The sequence below is a fragment of the Panthera onca genome, chromosome A1 (genome assembly GCF_046562875.1).
Source record: "Panthera onca isolate mPanOnc1 chromosome A1, mPanOnc1 haplotype 2, whole genome shotgun sequence".
Classification (NCBI taxonomy): domain Eukaryota; kingdom Metazoa; phylum Chordata; class Mammalia; order Carnivora; family Felidae; genus Panthera; species Panthera onca.
In genome coordinates this window covers 43,467,770-43,489,999 of record NC_138339.1, presented here as the reverse complement: position 1 = coordinate 43,489,999, position 22,230 = coordinate 43,467,770, and the positions used below count along the sequence as shown (strand labels likewise).

The window sequence follows — 22,230 nt, the reverse complement described above, 5'->3', positions numbered from 1 at the left end:
ACACTGTACCTAGTTGCTAAAGTTGTTTTCCACGGGGTACAGGATAATAATGCTGAACCACTACACATGTATACTGGAATTGAACAATTAAATAAATGAGTGTTAGGTGGGGGAACCAGGTTTCCCACTGTTGCAGTGACAGGTTACAGATAAGCATGTAGGGAAGGCTAAGATGATCTACGTGCGAGTGGATTAGAGCTAGAGACAGTGTGAAATCATGTTTGGCTTACTGTAGACACAGATCGATACAGAGAGAGATATTCACAGATATTCTCTCTATTCACAGAGAGATATTCACAGAGATATTCCTGTGCACATACAGGAGTCGGTATAAACACATATAGTTCTTTCCTCTCTCAGCTGACAGGGCCTAGAAGCCGTGACACTCCAGTGGCAACAAGCATACCCAGCACCAGATCTGGGTTTCGTTTTTATAGAACAGCTTGAGATATGATTCACATACATACAATTCACCCATATAAAACATATACATTAAAAAATTATTTATTTTGAGAGAGAGAGAGAGAGCATGTGAGTGTGTGAACGGGAGAAGAGAGACAGAGAGAGAGAGAGAGAGAGAGAGAGAATGAATCTCAGACAGGCTCCACACTCAGCACGGAGCCCAATGCAGAACTCCATCTCATGACTACGAGATCATGACCTGAGCTGATATCAAGAGTCGGATGCTCAACCAACTGAGCCATGCAGGCACCCCTATAAAGTATATATTTATACGGTTTTATTGTGGTGCAACTATCACCATAATCATTTTTAGAATATTTTCACCAAACTCCCCCCCACCAAACCCATTAGCAGTTACTCTCTGTATCTCCCCAACCTTCCCACCTCTAGACAACCACCAATATACTTGGACCCTGAATTTGCCTAATTGAGACATTTCATATAAGTGAAATATTGCAATGTGTGGTCCCTGTCCCACTTGGCATAATGTTTTCAAGGTTCGTTCATGTTGTGGTATGTATCAGTACTTAATTCTTTTCATGGCCAAACAATATTCCATCATATGGATATGCCGGATTTGATTTATCATCCATCAGTTTGTGGACAGTCAGGCTCTTTCTACTTTTCGGCTATTAGGAATAATGCTGCTATGAACATTTATGTAGAGCTCCCTGGAAGAGGCGAAGACCCAGCAGAATCTGTCCTGCAGCCAACCAGGCCCAGAAGGAAAACTGGCCACCTGGGGAAACAAAGAGACGGAGGCCTGGGTCTTTCATCAGCGTTTGTCTAACCCAGGGGAATGTGCTGGTCTGTGAGGTGAAGGGAGGGTAAGACCCTCAGCTTCAAAATGTTTCTAAAATCGCTCTCACTCGAATCCCAGACTCACGGTACCCACCTTGCCACATTTCCCCTGCACTCCCTCCATTCACATGGTGAATTCCATCTAACCTCACAGAAACACATTGTACAAAACCTTGCTCTCTCATGCGTCTCACCTAGACACATCATCCCACCCTTTGGACATCCTCTCTTCAGAGCATGACTCACACTCCATGCCATTCTTCATGCCAACTTCTTCTCCAGGTATGCCACACTCAAATCTTCACACTTAGGTCTTCCCAATCTTGCCAACTCTGTCTTTTTTCATCACATCTTGTGGATGGGGAGCTGTCAGGATGCTTCCCAAGTAACTTCTAGTAAAAAAGGAAGGGGGCCGGAAACCTCCTACCTGCCTTGTCGTTCTAAATTCTGTTCCACATCCCAGGGCTTTCTCAAGAACTTCTAGCGGATGATTCCTTTTCTGGAGGATACCATTTGTGCATTCTGTAGTATGTAGATTGACAGTCAAGATTTTATATACTGTTGATTCCATTATCCGAAGTAGTTTCCCTTTTATTAACATATTACATTATGGGGCACCTGGGTGGCTCAGCTGGCTGAGCATCTGAGTTGGTTTTGGCTCCCATCACAATCCCAGAGTTGGGGGATGGAGCCCTGCGCTGGGCTCCACGCTCTCTCTCTCTGCCCCTCTTCCTACTGCTCTCGCTCTCTCTCTGATTAAAAAAAAAAAAACAAAAAAAACCAACTTATTATAGTCTATGGTACATTTGTTACAATAAATGAACTAATGTTGATACATTATTATTAACCGAAGCCCATGCTTTATTCAGATTTCTTTAGCTTTTATCTGATGTCCTCTTTCTGTTCCAGGATACCCTCTAGGACACTGTATTAGTCATCATGTCTCCTTAGGCTCCTCTTGGTGGAGGCAGTTTCTGTGACTTTCCTTATTTTTACAACCTTGACAGTCTCGAGAAGGACTGGTCAGGAACTTTGTGGAATGTCCTTCTATTGAGATTTTTCTGATATTTTTCTCATGCTTGGACGGCAGTTATGCATTTTAGGAAGATGACAGAAGCCAAGTGCCATCTCACATTATAGCAAGAGATGTGGTATCAACATGACTTACCAGTGTTGATATCAACATTGATGTGTCTGAGGCAGCGTCTGTCATACTTCTCCACTGCAAAGTTACTCTTTCCCCCTCTCTTTCTACACTATCCAGTTTGGAAGCCACTGCACAGCACACACTTAAGGACTGAGAAGTTATGCTCTCCATTCTTTTATTATTATTATTATTATTATTATTATTATTATTATTTTAATCTTTATTTACTTTTGAGAGAGAGAGACAGAGCACGATCAGGGGAGGGACAGAGAGAGAGAGACACAGAATCCGAAGCAGGTTCCAGGCTCTGAGCTGTCAACACAGAGCCTGATGCAGGGCTCGAACCCAAAGACAGACCACAAGATCACGACCTGAGCCGAAGTCGGACACTTAGCCAACTGAGCCACCCAGGTGCCCCAGATGCTCTCCATTCTTGAGGGCAGAGTTTCTATTGATTTTTAAACTATTTGTTATTTCCTCAGTGGTTACTCTAGGGCTTAGAGAGTGTTTCGTAATTTATCATAATATCCTTCAGATTAATATTAATTTAATCCCAATGATATATAGAAAATTTGCTCCACTCCCCCTACTTCATGCTATTGTTGTCACATATGTTTCTATAGGTTGAAACCCAACAATACAGTGTTATAATTGTTGCTTTACATAATTTTGTCTTTTGACGAAACCAAGAGGACACACACAAATACCTCCCTATTCCCCTATAATTTCTTTCTTCTCCCCTCTTTCGAACTGTAAAATATATCTCTTTATGTTAGAGATCCAACAATTCATTTTTTTAAATGATTATTTTGGAAAGCGAGAGAGAGAGAACTTGAGCAGGGGAGGGGGAGAGAGAGAGGGAGACACAGAATCTGAAACAGGCTCTAGGCTCTGATCTGTCAGCACAGAGCCTGATGCGGGGCTTGAACTCATGAGCAATGAGATCATGACCTGAGCTGAAGTCGGACACTTAGCTGACTGAGCCACCCAGGTGCCCCCCAACAATTCAATTTTCAAAAACAGATTTATGGAGATATAGTTTGTATATCATACAATTCACCCATTCAAAGTGTACAATTCAGTGGTTTCAGGATATTCACAGACACGTGTAGCTACCACTTCAGAAAGACATTCTATACCCTTTAGCCATCATCTCCCTACAACCTCTGAGTATCTGCCTTTCTCTCTAGTTTTCATGGTAGTGGTCTGTCCTGTGACTTCAATTCCCTACAAGATCCAAGAAGAGTTGTTGATTTCCAGTTTGTTCAGATTGTTTTTCTTGTTGTAAAAATGGGATTGACAACTTCCAAGATTTTTCTATGTCTGACAAGAAAGCTCAGTTTCTCCATTCTTTGTTTTTCCCTTTCTTTTTTCAGATTGTATACTAATGACCTATCTTCAATTTTCCTGATTCTCCTGCTGACTTAAATTTACTTTTTTTTTTTTTTTTTTTTTTTTTTATTTATTTTTGGGACAGAGAGAGACAGAGCATGAACGGGGGAGGGGCAGAGAGAGAGGGAGACACAGAATCGGAAACAGGCTCCAGGCTCCGAGCCATCAGCCCAGAGCCTGACGCGGGGCTCGAACTCACGGACCGCGAGATCGTGACCTGGCTGAAGTCGGACGCTTAACCGACTGCGCCACCCAGGCGCCCCAGCTGACTTAAATTTACTTTTGAGCCCTTATAGTGAATCTTCATTTCAGGGACTGTACCTTTCAACACCAGAATTTCTACTTGGCTTTTTCAAATAATTTTTATCTATTGATATTTTCTATTTGATGAGTTACTGTCATAATTTCCTTTAGCTTTTTGAAAATATAGTATCTTCTTTGGAATCTTTGCCATATAAGTTCAAAATCTGGGCCTCCTCAAAGTAGTTTCTATTGTCACTGTTTTTCCTGTATAGGGTTATAGTACTGTTTCTTTGTATCGCTCATAGCTTTTGAGATAATACTGTGTAGCCACTTTGGATTATGATGCACCCCTCTCAGGGCTTATTGATGTTGCTGTTTTGTTAATTTTGTTGGTTTGCTTAATGGCTTCCCTGGGCTAATTTTGTGGAGTCTATTTTCCCCTACAGTGTGTAGCCTCTGACATCACTGCTCAGTTCTCTTATGTGCTTTCCTAGAAGTCACTCTGGCTCAAAAAACTTAATGTTTAGCCAGTCAGAGGTTGTGCTTAATTAAGCCTCTTGAGCCAGTAAGGCTTCTACTCTTTGTTAATGGATCTGTGTATGACTTGGGGGACTCCTTCAAGTCTTCCCCATGTTTAGTCAGTGACTAGTGCCTTTCACATGCCTGCTCTGGCTGGTCCTTGATGTGTGTGTGATACCTAGACATGCACCCAGCCTTCTGGACAGGGACTATTGTAACTATTATCTTACAAGGCCCTTTTTAAGCTATTTCTGTGGTTCTTTCCGTTAAACTCCTGGATGGCCTGCTGTTTCATTTGTTATTACTTGTTTTATAGAACTGTTAGAACTGGAATTGCTTACAACTAGTATCTCTATTTTCAACAATGCCTAAGTCATGCATTCCTCCACACTATGGACCAAAGTCAGCTCCTTCTGTGGAGCTTCCAGCCTTCCCTTCTTGCCTTCCCTCTGGACAGGTGTCTAATCTATTGCATTGGAGCAATAGGGGAGGTGGAAGGGACAGCCTGTTTTTCCTGGACTGACGTGTGTCCTACAAGTGGAGCTGAGGAAACTCCAGGACTTCTCCTCTTGACATGGAAACTCAACCCTACAGGTGGGATTTGGGGGGAGGAATGGAGACCCAAGGTCTTTCTGATTCACTCCTTCCGGGATAGAACCTTTGCCTTCTAAGTGGGGCCTGGTAGAATGAGAGTTTGCCGTCTTTTCATCGTGGCCCTGGACAGAACATCTGCCCTACAGGCTAGAGCATGGGGGGTGGGGTCAGAGCCCCGGTATACTTGGCCTTCCTTGCCGTGGGCTGAGCCTCTAGGTAGAAGCAGGAGCTAGGTTGGGCATGGAAGCCCATCTTCTTAGCTGCAGCTGACTAAAGCTAAGCTTCTGTACCATGGAGCTGGGGGGGCAGATGAGGCTGTAACTTTGAAGATCTCAGACCTGAATGAGATTTCAGCCTCTTAACAGGATCTTTTTTCCGAGTCCCTTTATTTCACTGAAAAGGTTTATCAGGTTGTTGATGTTTAAAGTCTTTTAAAACATTCTGTTCTTCTATGAAGTCTAGAATAGTTGGTTTTTCTTGAACTCTGTAAGATCCCAAATGTCTGGACTCTATTTGCTTTCATTTTGGCTTGTCAATCATTGATTGTGCCTGAGTTTCTCTCTTTCTTATCGTAGGTTGCCAAAGGCAGCAAGTATCAACCACAAATATTACTAACATTCTGTTTTCTAATATCTTCTAGAGCTGTCAGCACAGTAGGCTTATGCAGAGGAGACAATTTTACCGCACGTTTTGCCAGTTTGTCACCATCCTTCCAGGCTTTGACATCAGTTTTCTCACTCCCAGAGAACTAGGCCAATGTCACCTATTTTAGTTTTTGTGACATTAGTAGTACACTTGTAGAAGCAACCTCTAAACAAAATGAATACAGAACAATGCAGGGTGGTGGTTCCAGGCCCATACGCTTGCTTCTAAGAATGAAAAAGAATGATGCATGCAACCCCCACAGTCCTATCTCCTTCCATCAAAGCCCTGATCACAGTGAATTGTTTCCCTTGTCTAATTACAATGGGAACTCCAATTATACACTTGAAAAATCTAAACACAGCTAACATCTTATGAGCACCATACATGTATTACATTGTGTAATCCTTGCAATAACCCAAGAAATCACAGCACTATTCTAATTCACAGAAGAGACCGTAAGACTCAAAGCAAATCCACAATCTAGATCTAGCTGGCTCCCGAATAAGAGCTCTCACACTACCTCACATTTTTTTTTCTGTATTCCTAAACCTCTACTAAAACTCACTTCAGAAGAATGAAGCTCCGTCTCTAATTAATAAATTAGGAACAAGTTGACTTCTAATGTCACAGATATTCACATAGAAATTTACAGCATATCTACTGCCCATCACGGAGTGGATTTTATTTGTAAAAATGAATTATTCTTTCTGAAAAAAGTCTCTACATTTCTGAATTATAAAATCCTTATTAAAGTATTTACTATTCTATCACGAGGTGAAATATACAGAAATGGTACACAATACAACATACCCCGAATCATACTGTTAGGTTATAGAGTACTTATAATTTTTAAAAAATATTTATTCTTGAAAGAGAGAGAGAGAGAGAGAGAGAGAGCGCAAGTGTAAGTGGGGGAGGGTCAGAGAGAGGGAGACACAGAATCCAAAGCAGGCTTCAGGCTCCGAGCTGTCAGCACAGAGCCTGATGTGGGGCTCGAACTCACAAACCGCTGAGCCGAAATCGGACACTTAACTGACTGAGCCACCCAGATGCCCTGAGTAATTTTGTTGTTTATTTATTATTTTTGAGAGGATGGGGGAGGGGCAGAGAAAGAGAGAGGGCAGAGAAAGAGAGAGATGGAGACACAGACCTGAAGCAGGCTCCAGACTCTGAGCTGTCAGCACAGAGCCTGACACGGGGCTTGAACTCACAGACCACAAAACCATTACCTGAGCCAAAGTCGGATGCTCAACTGACTGAGCCACCCAGGTGCCCCTAGAGTACTTATGACTTGGACACTCAGTTTTATGAAGTGTCCCAGTGAAAAGGAGCAGTAGTGTGTGTATTAGTTTGCTGTGCTGTCATAACAAAATCCATAAACTGGGTAGCTTAAGAAACTGAAATTTATTTTCTCACACTTCTGGAGGCTGGGAGTCCAAGATCAAGGTGCCAGCAGGGTTGGCTTCCTCTGAGGTCATCTTCCTGCTGCCTCTTCCCACGGTCTTTCCTCTGAGCACGTACATCCCTGATGTCCTAATCTCCTTTTCTTATGAGGACACTGGTCCCATATGAGTAGGGCCTACTCTAATGGCTTCATTTTAACTTAATTACTCATTAGAGGCCCTATTTCCAAAAATAGTGATATTCTGAGGTACTGGGCATTAAGGCTTTAATTAGGGAACACAATAACAATATGGAAGAAGGGGGTGGTTTAGTCACCAAAAACCACTATTTAAATCATAGTGAATGTTGTAAGAAGCCATGACTACTTTCTTTTGCCCACTTTCATGTATCTATGTCATATATAAATATGTATAATAACAACACCTTTTCATACTCTACTGCTGATCAAAAATTAACAGAAGTCTTTTATACACATACCAGCATTCAACAGGAAAGAAAAGTTTATTTTAATTGAAGTACAGTTGACATATAATATTAGTTTTAAATTCTTCTTGAATGACATATTTTCTTTTAAATAGAAGAAAAATAGTATTATTCAACATAAAAGATCTTGGTAGATGGCATTATACATATAATACTTATTCTGTATTCATAATTATGTTAACTTCACATATACAATTCCAATATAAGGTTTATATACAATCAGGAATCTAAGGCTTTCATATTTTGTAGATTGTCCATATATGGTTTTCTAATTTTGTTCTGACTAGTCCACTTACTAATATTTCAAAAGTCTTTGTGGTCCACATTGAGCATTTATCCTTTAACAAGGAGATATACTTTTTTTTTTTACATTTTATTTATTGTTGATAGAAAGAGACAGAGCACAAGTGGGGGAGGGGCAGAGAGAGCCAGAGACACAGAATCTGAAGCTGGCTCCAGGCTCCGAGCTGTCCGCACAGAGCCCAATGTGGGGCTCGAACTCACAAACCATGAACTCATGACCTGAGCCGAAGTCGGGCGCTTAACCGACTGAGCCACCCAGGTGCCCCTGACAAGGAGATATATTTTCTATATCTTCTAGAAATACTTTGGGATCACATCTGGAATATCACTTCTATGAAAACATAATTACACACTTTTAAAATATGTTGAATTAAGAGGCTTGACTTCTTGATACATAAGATTTGATTTTTTTTTTAATGTTTCTTTCTTTTTAAGAGAAAGAAAGAGAGGAGGGAAGGGCAGAGAGAGAGAGGGAGACACAGAGTCTGAAACAGGCTCCAGGCCCTGAGCTGTCAGCACAGAGCCGGACACGGGGCTTGAACTCCAGAACAGCAGGATCATGACCTAGGCCAAAGTCAGATGCTTAACAGACCAAGCCACTTCAGCACTCCAAGATTTGATTTCTACTGAAGCTTTTAGTTGAAGATATTCCCACATTAGTTTCTCTTTTAAGGAATTTTTTCTTTATGAGTCCTTTTATGTCGACAGAGGGCCGAGCTATGTCTGAAGGCTTTTCCACACTGACTGCATTCATAGGGCTTTTCTCCTGTGTGAGTTCTGTGATGTATGAGGAGGTCAGACTTCTCAGAAAAGGCTTTTTTACACTCATTACATTCATAAGGTTTCTCCCCAGTATGGATTTTCTGATGTCTCATAAGGCAGGACACTTCACTGAAAGCCCTCTCACACCTGGTACATACGTAAGGTTTCTCTCCTGTGTGTATTCTCTGATGTACAAAGAGGTGAGACTTCATGCTGAAGGCTCTCCCACATTCGTCACACCCATAGGGTTTCTCTCCAGTATGAGTTCTCTGATGAATACTGAGGTGTGATTTTTGGAAAAACGCTTTCCCACACTCATCACATTCATAGGGTTTCTCCCCAGTGTGAATTCTTTGATGTTCAATGAGGTGTGACTTATGGGTGAAAGCTTTTCTACATTCAGTACATTCATAAGGTTTCTCTTGAGTATGGATCCTGAGATGTATAACAAGATTGGATTTCTTGCTGAAGGCTTTCCCACACTCTGTACATACAAAGGGCTTTTCTCCTGTATGAGTTCTCTTATGCATAATAAGGTCTGACTTCTGGAAGAAGGCTTTCCCACATTCACTACATTCAGTCTTTTTTGAGTATCTTCTATTACCACTAAATAAGCTGAAAAAATTCAAACTCCTACCATAGGGGTCATATTTTTGGAGACTCTGTTTTGAAGAAATGAAGTCTGTGCTCAGATGAAATATATTTCCAAGTGCATTACACTTGTTACCTTTCTCGTCAGTCCCAGTTTCCTGGTCAATGAATGCAGCATGCTTCAAAAATGTTTCTTGATTCTCTTGGTGTTGTTCCATGTGGTCATCAAGTTGCCAGGTTTCTTCTATAAGGAAGCATAATTAACTATATGTGTGTGGATATTTCTGCTAATGTATCATGGCTCCTAACCTTTCACCCTATTGTGAGACTGAATCTTTACTCTCAGGCCTAGTATCTCTATCTAAAAGAAATACCAAGGCTAAATGGAATCCACACCGCTGAGCTTTGCAAGAAAACCACAACTTAAAAAAAAAACTATTATTAGTAGAAATGGAAATAGAGAATATGACAAAGAACACATATGTATCTGGCTATATCCAACTAGGACTTTGCAAATTGGGGAGAAAAATGAAAATAATCCCAAAGAGCAGTAAAAAGGATCAAAGCTGTAACAGGGTCAATAGGAAGAGCCCATTTGGTGAATGAAAATAAGTAGGATGAGACGGTGATTAGAGGAAATGAAGGAAAGACTGGCTGAGGAACAGAGAGATCTGAGCTGGCGCTCATCAGCTCTTTGTCAGATTGCTCTAGTGTAATCTCCACTTGTCTCTTTGTTTCCAATGTCTCTGAGCTCTAGTCTATTCGTCCATCAACACGAAATTGATTTGACAAAACCACTAACCACTTGCAAGCAGGAACACCTTTGTAGCCAGTGCTTCAAAAAGCCATATAACAGTAATTCATTCTTGTATGGGTGTGAGGGCCCAGGAATTCATATGTCCAGTAAGAGAGAGGCCACAGGGTAAGCAAAATACTACCTGCCTCAAGACAGATTAACCACTGGATTCTTGCTGCTCAGTGTATCATCTTATTCTATAATAGTTCATAGATACTGCATTAATCCTGATGTTTCAATTTTTTTTTAAATTATTTTTGAGACCGTGAGCAGGGAAGGGGCAGAGAGAGAGAGAGAGAGAGAGGAAGAGAAGATCTGTAGCAGGCTCTGTGCTGACAGCAGAGAGCCCAACGTGGGGCTCAACTCACGAACTGTGAGATCATGACCTAAACTGAAGTCAGATGCTTAACCCACTGAGCTACCCGGGTACCCCAATCCTGACTTTTAAATACTCTCCCCACCTTCCTCTCTACCTACCACATATGGAAGAGGAACTGCAGTTAAGCACACAGGCAGTAAATCCAGATTACCAGGGTTTCAATCCTAGCTTCCTCCCTCACTAATTAGACATGTGGCACAGGTCAAGTTCCTCGATCTCTCTGGGTCTCAATTTCCCTTTCCATAAAAAAGGAAAGTAATAGCACCTACCTTGTAGTGTTGTTGTGAGGATTAATGAGTCAATAGATGTAAAGTACTCAGAATACTGCCTCGTACATAATATATTTTCTCAGAGATCATTATGTATATTATTACTGATCCTGAGACAACTATGTGCTTGCCACTTTCTGCTTTGTATCATGCTTTCCAAATTTCTGGATTCTATTACTATGGAGACTGTAAGCAGATTTCTCATTCGGCATCTAAAATCCTATCTATCTTCATTTTCATCCATCTTATAAACCTCAGGCAATACTTGACTATTGTGAAACTTATGCTACCTACATCAGAGCAATAAAGTCATTCCTTGGCTCAGAATCCAACAATTCTACTTAACTTCTTAACCCCGTTCCCAACCTATAAGCCATCAGTCTTTAAAGAAAGTGAGTGGATTTCCATTCTTTATCCAACACTAGGTCCCCAGAAGCTAAACTAGACATCTGTCCAAGGAAGACATACAGATGGCCAAAACACACTCATGCTCAATGTCACTAGTCATTCAATGCAAGTTGAAACCACAATAAGATACTACTTCATATCCATTAGGATTGCTATGATAAAAACAAAACAAAACAAAAAATAACAGGCATTGGTGAGGAATGTGGAAAAACTGGAAACTTTGGGCACTGCTGGTGAGAATGTAAGATTGTGTGGTAGCTGTGGAAAACATCATAGCAATTCCTTAAAAATGTAAACACAGAATCACCACATGATTCAGCAAATTCACTTCTGGGTATATACCTAAAAGAACTGAAAGCAGGGGCTCAAACAGGTTATTTGTACACCAATGTTCATAGAAGCATAATTCACAGTAGCCCAAAGGTGGAAACAATTCAAATGTTCACTGTAAATGAACGGATAAACCAAATGGGGTATATACACATGATAGAATATTATTCAGCCATAAGAAGGAATAAAATTCTATCACATGCTGTAACACGGATGAACTCTGAAGGTATTATGCTAAATAAAATAAATCAAATATAAAAGGACAAATATTGTATGATTCCATTTAGATGGGGTACCCAGAACAGTCAGATTCATAGCAAAGAAAGGAGAATAGTGGTTCCCAGGGGCAAGCAGGGGAGGTAGAATGGGGAGTTATTGTTTAATGGGGTACAGAGTTTCAACTGGTGATGATGAAAGAGCTCTGGAGATGGATGGTGGTGATGGTGGCACATCAGTGGGCATACACTTAATGGCACTGAACTGTATGCTTAAAAATAGTTAAATTCTGCGTTATGTATACTTTGTCAAAATTGAAAAAAAAAAAAAAAAGAAAAAATCTTCTCTACGTCTTAAATGAAGTTGGTGAGAATCACAGGCAGAATATACCTGGCAAGGAAAACATCACACTTTAACAGCCACGCAAAGAAAAGCATTATTGTGGGAAGGTGATGTATATGGAAATAGTGTTCAGGTGAATAAGGAACTTATGTCGGCCATCCCAGTTATTTCAAAAGGTCTAAGGCCTTTAAGAAGAGAGTCCTGAAGCATATTTTTCAAAGATGCTAACCCTTATTGATCAACTGTGATCTTTTTCTAAAATTTCTTTTAAATTCCAGTATAGTTAACATATAGTGTTATATTAGTTTCAGGTGTAAAATATAGTGATTCAACAGTTCCATATATTACTCAGTGCTCATTGTGATAAATATACTCTTTAAAAATTTTTTTTTAATGTTTACTTATTTTTGAGAGAGAGACAGAGACACAGCATGAGAGGTGGGAGGGGCAGATAGAGAGGGAGACACAGAATCTAAAGCAGGCTCCAGGCTCTGAGCTGCCAGCAAGGAGCCTGATGTGGGGCTTGAACTCATGAATCGTGAGATCATGACCTGAGCTGAAGTCGGATGCTTAACTGATGGAGCCACCCAGGAGCCCCAGATCAACTGTGATCGTAATTTCATTCACTTCCATCCACAGAGCTCTTTACCTAACTCACCTGCATAGCTCCAATTTGGGATTTCTCTCTCTACCATCCATGGTTCTTCACCTTGCTCCAACTTGTGGATCACAGATGGCTTAGTGGTTTGATAGCCTGTCAATGGAAAATGTTATGGGATTTGGACCTAGCTACCTGGGCTTCAGGTCCTTTGAACTCTGAACTTCATCAGGAACTGCCCGATGAAGGTGCCCATTTGTATCTGAAAAAGAGAGATCTTTAAACAAACTTGTAGTCGTACCTCCCAGAGACTGTCAATGCTAAATCTACTAAGACTCAGAGCCATACTTGTAAAAGTACTTCCAAGGACTGACAATTTGGAGCAACTGAGAAAGGAAAAGTAATTAACCAGGCACATGTCAGTCAACACTGGGAAATGGTCCTCACCCACTGAGATGAGGTTGGTATAGTTCTCCAGCATCACATCCTTGTATAGATCCCTCTGGGGAAGGTCCAGATACTGCCACTCCTCCTGGGTGAAATTCACAGCCACGTCCTTGAATGATACCGGTCCCTGTAACAACACATTCCTACTCCAACTAAAGTCATCGGTATTGCACAAAGTAGAAACAAAAAGCATGGCAAATGGTTTTAAGCATGTTCATTACTTGATTATCCTTCCTGAAATTTAGCCCCATTTCATTTTGGGTTGTATTATACTAATTTGGTCTCATTCTGTTTCTCTAGCACAGTCCTTTGATGCCCATTTGTCTAGTTTTGTGTTCCACTTCATGGGTGACACAAAAATCATATCTAGAGTAGCTTATACTTACGGGTTTGTTATTTATTAGGCCATTCATTCATTAAGTCACTAAGCAAACATTTAGTGAGCGTCCCATACATGTCCAGAACTGAATGTCCTAGATCCAAAAGATCAAATATTGGAATCTGATCCAATTTGCCAAGGCACAGAAAAAATGCTCACTTGCTACCAAGTTACACAAAAAGAAGGCACTGTTCAAAATGCTCACGTTAAGTTTTTTTCCAACAAATATTTTAATTCTCAATGTTTCAAATTATAATATGCTAAATATTTGTTTTTACTATTTTTCATTTCCCTATACTTGTATAGCCAACAGTAAGAGGATTTAATGTTTGGACCAAAATTTTTAAAGTTCACAGAACCGTAACCAATGTAAAAAATCCTGCTAATTATTAAGATTGCTTTGCACGATTTTAGCTCACATGGTCATTTTTACAGTCCCTCACTACTGTTCCTATATAATGGGACAAACTAACTCACCTGCGACTTGGTCATTTTCTGCAGCCTCTGGGTGAAGACAGAGATCTATGAGGACAGAGGGAAGGGAAGGGATGGAGCCATGAGAGACCAGATATGACTTGAAGATCCCAGAATCACCAGTGTAACAAACCCATATGCAGATGCCGCAACAGCTGGGCTGAGGAAGCCACCCTGTGGGAGATTGTCCCCTGGGCCCTCTAAAACTCACTGTGAGAAAAACCACAGATTTGCACTGAGATTTAGGATATCTGCTGCAAGGATATCTGTTGTAGCGTTTTTAACATATTGAAAAGTTGGAAGACATTAAGGAACTGGTAAAACAAACAGATATATACTCCAAAGATAAAGTAATTTACTGTCATCAAAAATGATGTTGCCAAATATTTATCAATATGTAATGGCAACTGGTGCACGTCCTTCTGTGACTGTTTAGTCATGCCTTCTGTGGATTCTAACTAGGGCTGTAGGAGCACAGACAGGTTAGAGTCTGAAGGTAGAATGTACCAGCACAGATTCTCACTGGGACCTAGGAACTAGGGAAGAGACACCAACAGACCCTGGAAACAAAATGTCCACATGGTGAGATTCACGCAACAGTCTTTCTGGAATCTTTCCCAGGGGAGCTGAGGTGCAGATTCCTGTGCTCCAAGCTAAGCAGGAGCAGAGGTCAGTTAAATCCTATGTTTTAGGTTGGGAGACCTCTATAAAGGGTAGGAGATTTAGAGGAAAACATCTGGCCTTGAATTTACCTGCTGGCTATTTGACTTCGGGCAAGTTACTCAGCTTTACCTTTCTGAGCCTCAGTAAAATCATAAATAATATCTATGTTGTATCAGTGATTAGGTAAGAAACATATTTTGATTAAGGTAAGAAACATATTTTACAAAACAACCTAATGTTAATGTGTGTGTGTGTGTGTGTGTGTGTGTGTGTGTGTGTCCATGCTGGCTGTTCCTTCTACCCAGCACAACCTTCTATTTCTTCATCTTTGCTCAAAAATCACCAAGGAGGCCTTTGCTGTCTACCTAATTTAAACATAATCCCCCTGTCTCCCTTACCCTGATCTACTTTTTCTTTGTGTATAAGTTCAAATACATAATTTACTATCTAATATACTACATAATTATGCTTACTGTTAATTGACTATCTCTACTTACTAAAACTAAAATTTCATGAAGGCAGGGATTTTTGTCTGCTTGATTCAGTATTGCACCCCTAGCACTAACAATAGTGTCTGGCTAATGGATGCCCAATAGTCATTTTAAAAATACAGTTATATATAATACATTTCATAAAACAATCCTTATCACAAGGGAATACATATGTGCTACTTTACAGTAATTATTTTTAATGCTTGCATATAAGAGTACATGCTGTAGGATTTCATTTATATGATGTTCTACAAAGCAAAATTAGCCTATAGAGATAGAAATTGAAAAAACTGGTTCTTAAGCAGGTGGGGGGGGTTGCATTTCTGGGGGATTAAAATGTTCTGTATTTTGATGGGGGTGGTAATCATACGGGTGCATCTACAAACTTTTTACTCTGTAAATTATGTGCAAATCATTCTATGTAAATTATATACGACCTAAAAGTACTGGCAAATAAAATACTAGTCTTGGCTCACTAAACAGATTTCACCACCACTACTGCGTTGCAGCCAATGGTTGAAAACCTGACTTAGAGGGTTGCTGTAGGGTTAAAAGTTAGATGCCTTTGGAAAAGCAGGTAGTAAGGTAGTACTCCACCTGGAACATTTCAGACGTTCAGTAAAACTTGGTTCTCTTTGCACACCACGGAGGGCGCTCCTGACCCTGGTGCCACTTGCGCGCACTTGCACCGCTGGATGCGTCCGGAAGCGACACCTGCAGCGCGACACCAGCAAGAATGCAGATCCGGGACCCCGCCCGCCCCAGACTCACGGACCCAGGTTGAGGATGGTCACTGCAGCTTTTGACACACCCGGGTCCACGCCTACCCCCAAAGTCCTATTGTTCTGCACCCACTCCACTTCCCCAAATCAGCGCCCACTTCCTCCGCGCACCTCCAGCCCGGACCAAGACCAACCAGGTGCAAGGATCAGAGCCTCGGGACTCACTCCCGCCCGGGGGCAGCGCTGTGAGGACAGGGAGGGCACACATGCGCAGAAGAGGACGTCTCGCGCGCGCGCGGGTCTCGCAGGAGCCCGTTCCCTTCGACTGCAAAATACATCTCCCAGAATGCCTCAGCGGGGGCGCTGCACATGCGCAGCGAGAGGCAGGGCGGGCGTGGGGCGTCGGGGCGCATTGCAGCGGATTCCGGCACTGCAGTCCCCACTCCAGGCTCCAAACCCCTCCTCCAAAGAGAACCCATAGAGGGTCGCTCGACGTACTGAGCCAGAGCCTAGCGATAGCGAGCCAGGCCTACAACGTTTCAAGAACTTTCCCAGGCCTGAGCCTGCAGGACTTACCTCTGGAATCTGAGTTTGAGCCCGAAGCCTTTCATATTTTTGTGGTCAGCCTTTCTGCTTTTCTGAATGGACCCGTGAGTACAATGTTTTGACGAAAGGGGAGATACATTTCAGAGATTTCACTAAAATGCCTGTAAATGAAAGCTAGCAATGGTTTAAATTAGTATTCTGTGACCAGCTGGCATATTTTCTGAGAACACACAAATTAATGTTGATTACACAGACTTGAAGACCAATAGCTAACTAGTCTGTGTAACATTAAAAAGAAAAACTTGAAAAAATCTACAGACAGGTTTCCTCCACAGGGCACTTTGATGTTATATATAAAGATGCTTCATGTTGATCTAGTGCGACATTAATCAATGCCCTGATAGGTACCCATAGTTCTAGGGAAACTGGTTTTTTGGGAAAAATAATTTTGGATAATCACCTTCCATGTTGTGCCAGTTTCCATATGGCTTAAAAGTTACAACAAAAACTTATACAGCATTTACTATTGTGTAATAAAGATTTTGGCTTTCATTCCAAGTTTCTGGCAAGTAAGCTCTAAACACTTGCAGTAAAGAATATGGCTGGCAGAATAAATATTTTGTCCTCTATTATTGAGAGGTAGCCTCTAGATCTGTAGAATTTCCCCAGTAATGGAAATGCCCCTGGTGGGCCCTGATAATTCATCCTACCTAGAATGACTCATGGTGGGTCCCTGGAGAGTTGACACTGAGAAGATGACTCAGGGTGGGGACTGGCCACTCCACAAAGACCATGTGATTAGAGAGTTGGGGTTTTAAACCAGAAGATACCATTTGGAGAATCTCTCAGGGGTATAAGGCAGGGTTGGAGATTGAGTTTACCCTGAAGGCCACGTAGGTAATGAAACCTGGATAAAAACTCTGGACGGGGAGCTCAGGTGAACTTTCCTCGTTGGCAGTATTGTAGGTATCTCTGACTCAGAGATCATACAAAAGTTTCAACTTTTGTAACCCTTTCGGATCTTACACTATTAGTCTCTCCCTTTGGCTAGTTCTCATTCCTATCCTAATGCTATAATAAAACTATAATCATAAGTATAGTGCTTTCCTGAGTTCTGTGAGTCATTGAAGTGAATCACCAAAGTATCAAAAAGGGCACTGGGAACCCCTGAATTTTTAGCCCACTAGCCAGAGGTGAGGGTGGCCTGAGAACTCCTGAGCTTACAGCTGGTGACGGAAGTGAAGGCAGTCTTATGGAGGACTGTGATTTGTGAATTTAACCTGTGAATTGTGGCCCAGTTTCAGCTCGTTGGTGTCCGAAGTCACTGTGTGTTATTCTAGGTACTTTAAATGTATTAACTAATTTAATACTCCTATGACAACTCTGTGAACTAGATTCTATTAACTTCATTTTACACTTGAGGGAAATTGAGACACCCAGATTAACCCACTTAACTGGGGGACACACAGCTAGTTAGTGGGAGAGCAAGGCAGAATGGCTGTAGACCATGGGTTGGTAAACTGCCACTCAGGCCACATCAGCCAACTGCCTGTTTTTGTACTCTCTGTGACCATAGAGTGTTTTTTACATTTGTAAATGACTGGAAAAAAATTAATAGAGATGTGTTTAGGTGTTAGTTTATAAAAGTGACTGAGTGATGACACAGAGAGGTCAATGTCATTGAAAGAAAAATTTAATTTACTCCAAGTTCTCCTAGAAATGGGAGGCAGACTGGGTCCCAATTCTACTGAGGGGTTCCCTACACCAACAATAATCAGATCTCTGACATGAGCCAGGTGTCCTACAATTTCTGCCACATCTACTGGGAAATAGCATGAGATCCCACAGGTTAAGGGTTCAGTCCTACAAGACTGCTCCCAACCCCATTTCAGACCCTAGTCCCAAGCCCAGGTTATTCTGTGCTACAGATTGGAGGTTCCCAGGCCTCCTCCTACAGATGCCAGTCACAAGTCCAGGTTGTTAGTTGTACTTCTGACTGCCTGGCTATAAGTCAGAGGTTCTGACCACCCCTTCCTTCTTGGGTTCAATTAATTTGCTAGAACAGCTCATAGAACTCAAAGAAACATATTACTTACTAGATTACTGATTTATTAGAAAAGTATATGACCCAGGAACAACTAAATAGAAGACATATGTAGGACAAGGTATAGGGAAAGGGGGTGGAGCTTCCATGCTCTCTAAACAAGCCACTCTCCCCACATCTCCCTCCACATGTTCACCAACCTGGAAGCTCTTCAAACCCTGTCCTTTCGAGTATTTATGGAGGCATCATTACATAGGCATGATTGACTAAGTCACTGGCTATTGGTTATTGATTGATTCAACCTCTAGCCTCGATCCCATCCCTGAAAATCGGGAGGCCAGACTGAAAGTTCCACCTCTGTACTCTCGGTTGGTTGCTCTGGCAACCAGCCTCCATCTTTAGGTGCTTTCCACAAGTCACTTCAGTAACATGGTAACCCAGTCACCCAGTTGTGGTGGAAAAGGGCTAATGTGAATAATAGGACACCCATCTCAACTTACGACTCTAAAGCAATTTCAGATACTGAGAGCAAGAGACCAAATATGATAACAGAAGATGCTCCCATTGCTCTTATCACTCAGGAAATTCCAAGTTTTGGAAGCTGAGAGCCAGGAACCATGGACAATGACCCAATGTGTGTGAGAAATACATCTTGGTCATCTGAATGACCAAATATGTTTTTTCTTATAAATTACAATGTCACATAGGACCACAGGGAGAATCACCAGTGTCAGTCAGGAGGCAGGAGTAAAGGCATAGATCATAGCCTTTTTTTTTTTTTTTTTTTTAAAGCTATGAGGGTTTTAAAAAAATTGTAGCATAGTTAACATACAGTGTTATATTAGTTTCAGGGTATAATATAGTGATTCAGTATTTCTATATATCACCCAGTGCTCATCACAAGTGCACTCTAGACCATAGCCTTTATTGGCATTTACATGAGAAAGGACAGGCAGAGCAGAATAAACCATTTACGATTGGCTGGTTTGAATAATTCTGGTGGGCTTGGGGGTATAGGGATTGGCCTTAATTGTTACCTGGATTGATTCAGGGCAGGGGAATATTAGGTTGGTGTGTGACTGTTAGATAAAGGAGGTGGTTGGGGGTATGGACTTGGGTTTGGCTGGTTTGCATATGGGAGGAGTGCTGTCAGGTAAGCTGTTTATCACAATAGGAATTAACTATTTCTGAGAGGGGCAGTTTCCCCAGTCAGCAGTGACCTCCACCCCAGAATGTCAAAATATCATAACATAGAGAAAATTTCAAAAATGGTTAACATAAAATAGTATTTCATAATACATGAACACTATATGAAATTCTAATTTTAGTGTATATAAATAAAGTTTTATTGGGACATAGCAACATTTATTTATTTACTATTGTCAATGGCTGCTGTTACTCTACAACAGTGGAGTTGATTTGTGATAGAGGCCATATGGTTTGCAAAACCTAAATTGTTTACTATTTGGCCTTTTACTAAAAAACATTTGATAACCTTTGCTCTATAGTAAATGTCCTTAATCTGTATGAAATACTGCATAAAAACGAAAGTGTAAAATTTATAAACATTTAAATATAAGGCTGTCTGTACTAAATCTTTGGGTGGGGAAACTCTTTAACATGTTACTATAAGGAAAAAATAGAAGACTAAATTATGGGAAATATTAAAAATTTTTATGGTAAAAAACAATTGTAAAAGTACTCCTACTTACGGGAGTAGGAGTAGTACTATATGGAGTAAATGTAGTTTTACTTACTCCTTTTGCTAAGGAAGAGTTTGGAATTATATACATGTTCCAGGACTGCATTGTTTTCTGGCTTTCATAGTTTCTATTGAAAAGTCAATTGACAATCTTAGTCCTTAAAGGAAATACGTGTTTTCCTCTGACTACTTTAAGAATTTCAGCTTTTTAAAAAAAGAATATCTGGGGGCGCCTGGGTGGCTCAGTCAGTTAAGCGTCCGACTTTGGCTCAGGTTGTGATCTTGCGGTCCGTGAGTTCGAGCCCTGCGTTGGGCTCTGTGCTGACAGCTCAGAACCTGGAGCCTGCTTCTGATTCTGTGTCTCCCTCTCTCTCTGACCCTCCCCCCATTCATGCCCTGTCTCAAAAATAAATGTTAAAAAAAATTTAAAAAAAAAGAATACCTGTATTGAGATATAATTCACCTATTTAAAGTATATAATTTGGTGGCTTTTAGTATAGTCACAGATATGTGCAGCCATCACCACAATCAATTTCAGAACATTGTTATCACTGCAAAAAGAAACTCGGTACCCTTTAGCTATTGCCCCACTATTCACCACCTCCCAGCCCTAAATACCTAAGCCTGGTACTTTCAGGCTCTGTAGATATGCCTGTTCTATTTATATTTTCACATAAATTGAATCATGTACTATGTAGTCTTTTATGACTGCCTTCTTTCACTTAGTGTAATATTTTCAAGGTTCACCCGTATTGTAGCATGTATCAGTTCATTCTTTACGGACAAATAATATTCTATTGTATGTACAGACCACATTTTCTTTATCCATTCACCATTTGATCGGCATTTGGCTTGTTTGTACCTTTTGACTTTTATGAATAATTATGTAAATAGTGTATACATTTTGGTGTGGATATACCACTTTCAATTCTTGCGTGTAGATTCCTGGCAGTGGAATTACTGGGTCATATAGTAATTCTCTGTTTAGTGCCAAGTTTTTTCCAAAGTGGCTACCCCATTTTACATTCCCACCAGCAGTGTATGAGGGTTCTGATTTCACCACATCATTACTAACATTTGTTATTATCTGACTTTTTGATGCTAGCCATCCTAGTGGGTATAAAGTGGTATCTCATTTTGGTTTTGATTTGCAGTTCCCTGATGACTAATAATGTCAAGAATTTTTCATGTGATTGTTGGCTATTTTCATATGATGGAAGGTAAGGGTCCAATTTTATTCCTTTGCATGTGCCGATCTAATTTTCCCAGGGCTATTTCTTGAAAGAACAGTCCTTTCCTCATTAAATGGTCTTGCCACCCATGTCAAAAACCACTTGAACATAGGTGTCTGGGTATATTTCTGGACTCTTCATTCTATTCTATTGACCTATATATGTGCACCCATATGCTAGTACCACATTGTTTTGATAACCATGGTTTTGTAGTAATTTTTGAAGTAAAAAAGTATAAGCCCTCCAACTTTGTTCTTTTTCCAAGGTTGTTTTGGCTATTCTGGGTCTCTTGCAATTCCGTGTGCATTTAAGGATAACCTTTTCTATTTCTGCAAAAGAAGCTGTTGGGTTTTGATAGGAATTTCATTGAATCTCTGGATGCCTTTGGGGAATATTGTATCATAATAATATCAAGTTTTCCGAATCAGTGATTGCATACTACCTTTCCTTTTGCTTAGATCTTTAATTCTTTTCAGCAATGTTTTTGTAGTTTTCAATGTAGAAGTATTGTACTTATTTGGTTTAATTTATTTGTTGGTATTCTATTCCTTTGGATACTATTATAAATGGAATTGTTTGCTTAATGTCCTCTTCGAATTGTTTGTTGATATTGTGTAGAAATATCACTTTTATGTTGGCCTTGTATCCTGCAACCTTACTGAATTTATTAGCTTCAATAATTTGTGTGTGAGGCAGGAGGGAGAGGTTTTTGGATTTTACTAAGATTATGTTGCCTGTGAATAGATACAGTTTTCATCTTCCTTTCTAATTTGGATGCCCCTTATTATTTTTTTCCCTTGGCTAATTACTATGGCCATAATTTCAGCACAATGTTGAATAAAGTGG

General features: G+C 40.7%; 2 protein-coding genes across 10 annotated transcripts in view; one reads left to right on the top strand and one right to left on the bottom strand.

The window, feature by feature from the left end:
- The window catches only part of LOC132680858 (uncharacterized), a 53,590-nt gene that overhangs the window by 4,578 nt on the left and 26,782 nt on the right, over positions 1 to 22,230 (top strand). The window contains exons 1-2 of one of the 4 annotated variants that reach the window (XM_078445934.2): positions 16,281 to 16,510; positions 21,307 to 21,372. The exons of 1 other annotated variant lie outside the window; for it this stretch is intronic. The gene's annotated coding sequence lies outside the window, so the exon portion shown is untranslated. Of the gene's footprint in view, positions 1 to 16,280; positions 16,511 to 21,306; positions 21,373 to 22,230 lie in introns of those variants that run through there. 2 more of the 4 variants (XM_060634729.3, XM_060634728.3) reach the window with 2 other exon arrangements.
- Positions 7,714 to 18,821, bottom strand: LOC132680859 (uncharacterized). Of its 6 annotated transcripts, none has more exons than XM_078445971.1 (5): positions 18,651 to 18,821; positions 13,988 to 14,032; positions 13,132 to 13,274; positions 12,745 to 12,840; positions 7,714 to 9,590 (listed from the first exon to the last, which is right to left on the bottom strand). In XM_078445971.1, exons 3-5 carry the CDS (start codon positions 13,163 to 13,165, stop codon positions 8,662 to 8,664), a joined length of 1,059 nt encoding a protein of 352 aa, XP_078302097.1. In that variant the 5' UTR covers positions 13,166 to 13,274; positions 13,988 to 14,032; positions 18,651 to 18,821; the 3' UTR covers positions 7,714 to 8,661. The 6 variants fall into 6 exon arrangements, with proteins under 6 accessions (XP_078302097.1, XP_078302089.1, XP_078302076.1 ...); XM_078445963.1 differs by having other exon boundaries at positions 13,132 to 13,258; XM_078445950.1 differs by lacking the exon at positions 18,651 to 18,821 and adding an exon at positions 15,736 to 16,167 and having other exon boundaries at positions 13,132 to 13,258.

Coding starts and splice junctions, on each gene's coding strand:
- LOC132680859 (XM_078445950.1), bottom strand. Junction 13,259..13,987: donor AGAAAATGACCAAGTCGCAG/GTGAGTTAGTTT, acceptor GTGTTGTTACAG/GGACCGGTATCATTCAAGGA. Junction 9,591..12,744: donor CCCAAATTGGAGCTATGCAG/GTGAGTTAGGTA, acceptor GCTTCCTTATAG/AAGAAACCTGGCAACTTGAT.